General features: G+C 31.9%; 1 protein-coding gene across 1 annotated transcript in view; it reads left to right on the forward strand.

Annotated features, from left to right (window-relative positions):
* Positions 1–7,706, forward strand: part of LOC126881931 (ER lumen protein-retaining receptor-like) — a 32,345-nt gene extending 24,639 nt beyond the window's left edge. The window contains exons 3-4 of the mRNA XM_050646668.1: positions 1,169–1,421; positions 7,259–7,706. Coding sequence (XP_050502625.1) covers positions 1,169–1,421; positions 7,259–7,293 — 288 coding nt within the window. The 3' untranslated portion in view covers positions 7,294–7,706. The remainder of the gene's footprint in view (positions 1–1,168; positions 1,422–7,258) is intronic.
* Positions 7,707–8,133: the final 427 nt, after the last annotated feature.

Raw genomic sequence — 8,133 nt, forward strand, 5'->3', positions numbered from 1 at the left:
CGCGGTGCGGTACTGTGTGTCTCCACAGATAAAATACCTTACTTTTTCTTTCTCACCGTAGCACGTTCCACACTCTGCCGTGTGTCGGCACGGGCTCGGTGTGAATATGTGTGTCCCGGCCCTTAAGGTGGGAAACTATGTAATGTAATGTTAATTTATACGTTTATATCGATAATTTCCACCTCTACTAGTTTTATCTCTTTTTACTTCACAATGCTTTCCATCTTTTGCGTTATTTTGACACAAGACTGACACAAGAATTTAGAGTTTTTAATTTTAATAAAATATTTATTTTTCAGAATTTTTTATAAAAACAAACTAACGCGGCAATTTTAAATATTCAATAGCGGTTACAAACGAATAGAAAATTTTATGATATAGAAAAAGCGCCATCTATTGAGAAAACCGGGTCGACCCCAAACGCTTAACTGTCATCAACACGCATAACTTCACGCGCAACTTTGATACGAAAATTATGAAAAAAATATGTATTGAAATCCAGATCCTGTAATTTTTTGAGCATTATAAAGTGAGTACAAAGACAGGTACATAATTTTTTTTTGTAATTCCACCTTCATTTCCGTGGACTTCTTGTAGACTCTTTACCGGTAAGGTAGAGTTGTTGATGAGTTGCGCTGCACCGTTGAAAACCATCTATTTAGAGGGGCCGACCCAAAAAAGTGACAACTCTACCTTATCGATAATAGTCTACGAGAAGTGCAGGGTAAATTGAAGATGGAATTACAAAAAAAAATATGTATGTATGTCTTTGTACTCACTTTATAATGCTCAAAAATTACGGGATCTGGATTTCAATGCAATTTTTTTATAATTCTCGTATCAAAGTTGCGCAAGTTAGGCGTTTTAATGACAGTAGCGATTTTGGGGGCGACCCCTATTTAGATAACTAGTAGCACCATCTTTTGAGAAAAGAGAGGACTAATTTTACCATATAAAATTTAAAATGGCTTAAAATTTTAAATAAACCTCAATGCATCCATGTAAAAGCTGTTGAATATTGCATTGCCATCGAGTTCTGAGTTATTCTGAAAATTTGACAAAAAATAATGACAAAGTGATAAAGAGACGGACAAAGAACAGTCGAAGTTTATAAAAACGTGATAATAAAGAAATTACAGAGATTTTAACTTTGTTACCGATATTTTAGGTCTTGTGGACTTTCAGTATTTATTTGGAATCAGTGGCTATATTGCCGCAATTGTTCATGGTCAGTAAAACAGGAGAAGCAGAAAGTATTACTTCCCACTACTTATTCGCACTGGGATCTTATAGGGCCCTATACATTTTGAACTGGATCTACCGCTATGCAACTGAAACTCATTACGATCTCATCGCTATAGTAGCTGGTGTTGTGCAGACTATATTATATTGTGACTTCTTTTATCTTTACATTACTAAAGGTAAGCTTAATTTTAAAATTAATCATTCTACTTTATATTGGTTTCTTGTCGAATCATGTACTAATAGATATCCAAAAATCATTTATAAAACTGTTGGGACGGGTAGTTCTTTCAGGACAACAGACTCAGTAAAACACAGGTTCAAATAAAATAAATGTATTCTTGTTATTCATACACAAAGTGACATTAAAATGATAAAATAAAACAATATCCCTTCTTCGCTCCACCCCCGAAGAAAGTACCCTTGGCGGACGTCTGCAAAAGAAAAATAAAATTGTATTTACTACTATCAGAAGAAAATGCGATGAATGTAATACAAGAAGCAATTACGTACAGACTTGCACCTCATTACACTTCAATCCAGTGTAACCATACATGCTCTCACAATAAAAATATCAATAATTATACAGATACCCATAAAACAACTCTGGATTACAGATGGCAGCAACCGTTCACTACACGTTTACATGGATTTCGTTTAATTGCGAGCGAAGCATCTCTTCACTACACAGTTCCTTCGTCCAGATTGGCTTACCAGTTCAGTACACTAGTTAGCCAGGGAGCCTAGAGCGTAACGCCACAAGACCGACTGTTCTTCCTCGGCTCTCTTCTTAAATACCATTTCGGAGGCCCCTCACCTGGTATCCATCGGTAGTGGAGTGAGTCTAGTGGGAGTGGAATTGATGCGAGCTCGGTACCTTGCCGGTGATCCGCTGAGAAGACCATCGTTACACTGTTTATATTAAATAAATGTATATTTCACATTCACCACATGCATTGTTTGTCTAGTGTATAATGGAGTTATTAAATATCGTTTCGCAGTTATTGCAGTCTCCTATCTTCGCAAAAAAGTGATCATTTTCAGTTTTACTAAAACTGAATGTTCCTCTAATTTTTCGTGGCTCCCTATAATTTTTTCTTACTTTTTTTATTTTTTCCCGACTCTCTTATTTTTTCTGACTCTATTTTTTACTCCCTCTAGTTTTCACTGGCTCTTTTTAATTTTTCCAGAACTCTAATTTTTCCTGACTCCATTAAATTTTCGACTTTTCTAATTTTTTTCTGACTCTGTAATGTTTCCCGACTTCCTAGTATTTTATCTCATCTCCCTCAAAATTTTGCAGACTACCAACCTCCTGTTTTATCGTGTCTTCTTCTAATTTTCCTGGCTCCCTCTACATTTCCTTGCTTCTTCTAATTTTCTCTGACTCTCTAGTTTTTCCCGGCTCTCTAATTTTTTCTGGCTCTCTCTAATTTTTCTCTTTTTCGAATTTTTCCTGACTCCCCTTAATTTTTTCTGAATCTCTCTCTCTTTCTCTCTTTGTCTCTGTCTCTCTAATTTTTTCTGACTATCTCCAATTTTTTGTGCCTCCTTCTAATTTTTTCAGACTCTCTAAATTTTCCTTACTCCCTCTAATTTTCTTGGCTACCCTTAAATTTTTCCTTACGCCCTCTAATTTTCCCTGACTCTCTCTAATTTTTTCTGACTCTCTAATTTTTTCTACCTCTCATTTTTACTGACTTACTCTAAGTTTTTCTAACTCCCTCTAATTTTTCCTGATCTCTTACAATTTTTATTGACAATATAATTTTTCCTGGCCCCTCTAATTTTTCCTGACCTCTCTAATTCTTTCTAAATCCACAAAGTTTACCTGATTCCCTCTAATTTTCCTGACTCCTTTTCTGACTCTATGTAATGTTTCCAGAGTCCCTCCTATTTAGTCGTATCTCCTAATTTTTTCTAACTCTCCTATTTTATGGTGCCTCCCTCCTATTATTTTATCTTGTCGCTGGAGAAAACCCATTCGCACATATTCACGGGAGTAAATCTATTCATACACATTCACGGGAGTAAACCTATTCGCACACATTCACGGGATTAAACCCAAAGCCATTCCGGCTTCAACATCATCCACGGCTTTTTGAAAGATTTCCTCAGAGTATAATAATATGTTGAACAGCAGTGGTGATAGTATACAGGGTGATTGATTAGTAGGGTAAAGCTCAATAGCTCCGCTATAGTAATAGAAAGCAATAAAAGTTAATAACAAAAATTTTAGCCACCTTTGAGCTTCACATTACAAAATTAGTTAGAATGTTACAGGGTGTTCGATAACACAGTGGCAGACCTAACTTATGTTTTTTTAAATGGAACACCCTATATTTTATTTTATATTCGAAATTCTGTTAACTTCTCCATCAAAAAAATATAAAGGTTTGTAATGTTATACATGGTATTTACAAAGTTATAACCAATTTTGTATGAAAATCGTAACAAGTTCAACTCCCTGTATAAATAAAAATAAACACAACAGCAATGGTTTATTAATGCTATATTTTTTTATTTATTGTCAAAATTTTTAAGAATTATTGATATTGCTAATTTTCTTTATATCAAATACAGGGTGAGTCAAAACGCAAGTACATTATTTTCTCAGTAATGTTAAATGGAACACCCTGTATTTTATATCATTATTGAAAAATAACATTAACGTACTTTAATTTTTATATAACATTCCCTATGCCCAAATTTATTAGTTTTCGAGATATTTTCATTTTTCAGAGCAAATTACTTTAGGTGTTTAAATTTATCTAAATTTTAAGTAAGCCATGACTGAATTGACAATTGAAGATTACCGATTATCAATACGGTAATCAATGTAACACTGTAGCAAATAAAGAAATAAAAATAATTTATTAGTAATACATTTTACAAACAAAAACACAACCACTACATGCAACATTTTTGAAACAATTAAAAACTATCTTTTTATGTAAATGCAACAAATAAACAAAGAAAATTCGTAATAAATTTTACAAAAAAACACACAAACACAAAATTCATTATTTTGTGAAGACAATTAAACAGTATTTTTGTATGTAAATGTAACAATGTAACAAATAAAGAACGAAACATAATATATCAGTAATACATTTTGAAAAAAACATATTTGAAAAAATTAGAAGCTACTTTTAATAAAATATTTTTAATATTTAATTACATAAGGTGTTCAAAATTATCTCCTAACACATTTATGTACGCCTAAAAACGATCATTGAATGAGCTACTTACTTTACGGAGCATTTGTAAATTAACACATCGAAATACACTTTGTATTCTATTTTTCATCTCATCCCTTGTTATCGGAGGTATTTTATAAACTTCATTATTAACGTAACCCCAAAAAAATCAGTCCAGTTTATTAAATTCTGGTGATTTGGGGGCCACGCTACTGGTCCATTGAAAAATGAAAATATCTCGAAAACTAATAAATTTAGACATAGGGAATGTTATCTAAAAATTAAAGTACGGTAATGGTACTTTTCAATAGTGATATAAAATATAGGGTGTTCCATTTAAAATTACTGAGAAAATAATGTACTTGCGTTTTGACTCACCCTGTATTTGATATAAAGAAAATTGGCAATATCGACCATTCTTGAAAATTTTGACAATACGTTAAAAAATATGGCATTAATAAACCATTGTTGTTTTGCTTATTTTTATTTATACAGGGAGTTGAACTTGTTACGATTCTCATATAAAATTGGTTATAACTTTCTAAATACCCTGTATAACATAACAAACCGTTATATTTTTGTGATAGAGAAGTTAACAGGATTTCGAATTTAAAATAAAATATAGGGTGTTCCATTTAAAAAAAAAAAAAAATTTGGTCTGCCACTGTGGTATCGAACACCCTGTAACATTCTAACTAATTTTGTAATGTGAAGCTCAAAGGTGGCTAAAATTTTTGTCATTAACTTTTATTGCTATCTATTACTATAGCCGAGCTATTGAGCTTTACCCTACTAATCAATCACCCTGTATATACATCCTTGGCGGACCCCACGTTTGATTTTGATATCGTCGGATTCTCCTGCCTCTGTACGGATAGACGATGTTTAATTCCAGTACAGATTGCTAATAATTCTCAGATCACAGGTGTTTATTCCAATATTGGTTAATATCTCCATCAGCTTGTCGTGCTTTACTATATCGAACGCTTTATGGTAATCAATGCAGCATGCATAAATATCGCAATGTACGTCTCTATATCATTGAAATAGCATTTGTATACTAAAGAGAACCTCTCTCATACCCACTGATTTTCGAAAACCAAAATGTGTATGGCTGATTTTTTCTTCACACAGTCTATATATCTTTTGATCTATAATTTTTAGAAATAATTTTAAAATATGGCTCATTAAGATGGTCCCGAAATCACGTCAGGATACGGATTTTGTTTTCTTTGGTGAAGCCGTAAACATCCACTTCGGCCATGTTTTTGGTATTACTCCCCTTACATATATAGTCCGTCCGCTGTAACTTTTCCCATGCGGTACGATTCATTTTCAATCAAATTAAGTCAAAACATAAATTGAAACGAACGTCGATGTGTATATACATTTTGTATACTGTATACTATACAGGGTGTCCCGAAAAGATTGGTCATAAATTATACCACACATTCTGGGGTCAAAAATAGTTCGACTGAACCTAACTTACCTTAGTACAATAAATGTGCTCATAAAAAAAGTTAGAGCCCTTTGAAGTTACAAAATGAAAATCGATTTTTTTCAATATATCGAAAACTATTAGATATTTTTTGATTGAAAATGGACATGTATCATTCTTATGGCAGGAACATCTTAAAACAAAATTATAGTGAAATTTGTCCACCCCATAAAAATTTTATGGGGGTTTTGTTCCCTTAAACCCCACAAACTTTTGTGTACATTCCAATTAATTCATTATTGTGGTACTATTGGTTAATCACAACGTTTTTAAAACTTTTTGCCTCTTAGTATTTTTTCGATAAGCCAGTTTTTATCGAGATGTGGCTTATTTTTTAATATATTTACATAAAAATTTTATGGGGGTTTTGTTCCTTTAAACCCTCCAAATGTTTGTGTACGTTCCAATTAAACTATTATTTTGGTATCATTAGTTAAACAGTGTTTTTAAAACTTTTTTGCCTCTTAGTATTTTTTTGATAAGTCACCTTTTATCGAGATGTGGCTTCTTTTTCAAAATATACCTAAAAATGTAAATTATAAATAAATTTTCAGATTATTAACAGGTCTCTATAATCGTACTTAACCATATACAAATATGTGATGGATTCGACAAATATTCAAAATATTGTGATAAACAGTTGGCGTATTGAAAAAGTACTAGGAGGCAAAAAAGTTTTAAAAACATTGTGTTTCACTAATGGTGCCACAATAATAATTTAATTGGAACGTACACAAAAGTTTGGGGGTTATAAGGGAACAAAACCCCATAAAATTTTTATGGGGTGCACAAATTTCACTTTAATTTTTATTTAAGATGTTGCTGCCATAAGAATGCCATATGTCCATTTTCAATAAAAAATCTCTAAGAGTTTTCGATATATGAAAAAAAAATCGATTTTCATTTTGTAACTTCAAAGGGCTGTAACTTTTTGTGTGTGCACTATTGTATATAGGTAAGTGAGGTTCAATCATCCTATTTCTGACCCCAGAATCTGTGGTATAATTTATGACCAATCTTTTCGGGACACCCTGTATACTACACACATCGGCGTACGTTTCCCTTTCTGTTTTGACTTAATTTGATTGAAAATGAATCGTACCGCATGGGAAAAGTTATAGCGGACGGACTATATGTAATTAAATATTTTTGTTACGCGTTGAGTACCGTCGGTGTAAATAGTTTTATGAGGTCAAACGTTCAAACATTTATAGAATAGTTATTTTTTATATTTTTTTAATTTCTTGTTTTTTTTTGAAAAATAAAAAGAAGGTAAATAATAAATTATTAATAAGTTTACTGTTTTCTTTTGTTTCAGTACTCAAGGGAAAGAAACTACAATTGCCCGCTTAAACCCCTCTTATATAAGACTTAACTGTACAAACATTTTACTTTCAGCTAAACGGTATTAACACAATGATGCCTAATGATCATGTGTTTGGATAGCAATCAATATCCACATTTTATTTTTTGTATAAACGTTTACCATTTCGTCAGAAATTTCAATTATATAGGATTAGAATTAAATAGTTTTTGTACAAATTTCGTTCATAATAACCAGAAAATATATATTTTTGTCTTTACTTTTAAGTATTTGTAATTACTTTTTTCGGGGTTGTTTTACCCTAGAGGAATTCTGGGCCCAATGGGTTAATCGTACTTTCGTGTTTTGTGATTGTTTTTAGAATTTTTTTCCAAGAAAAAACTCGCCACCAAAGCATATTTCGGGACAGAAAGTAACACAATAAAAATGTTTAAACATATAATGGTGTTCTTATTAAACTCCTGCAAAGTGCTTAATTTAAGGGGGTAGACGCAAAATCTTGGTCCAATGCTATTTAAATGCATTCTATGTTTTTGGAATCCTGGAAAATTACATTACTAACTTTTAACTTAATAACTAATTACATTATTACCGAGGGCTGAAAGTCCCTTAGAATAAACAAAAAGTTTCTTTTGAATGAAATATTTTAATTAAAAATCACACTAAATTTTCTCTTTTTTTCCACCCCTGTAACTTAGTAAAATACACAATATTTCAGGGACTTTTGGCCCTCGGTAATAATGTAATCTTTCATTATGTGTTTAAATTTTTCAAAAATACTTATTAACTTTCTCAGGATTCGAAAAAAATGAATGCATTTAAAAAGCATTAGACCAAGATTTTGCGCCTAACCCCTTAAGGTCATTGTT

The sequence above is a fragment of the Diabrotica virgifera genome, chromosome 3 (genome assembly GCF_917563875.1).
Source record: "Diabrotica virgifera virgifera chromosome 3, PGI_DIABVI_V3a".
Lineage (NCBI taxonomy): Eukaryota > Metazoa > Arthropoda > Insecta > Coleoptera > Chrysomelidae > Diabrotica > Diabrotica virgifera.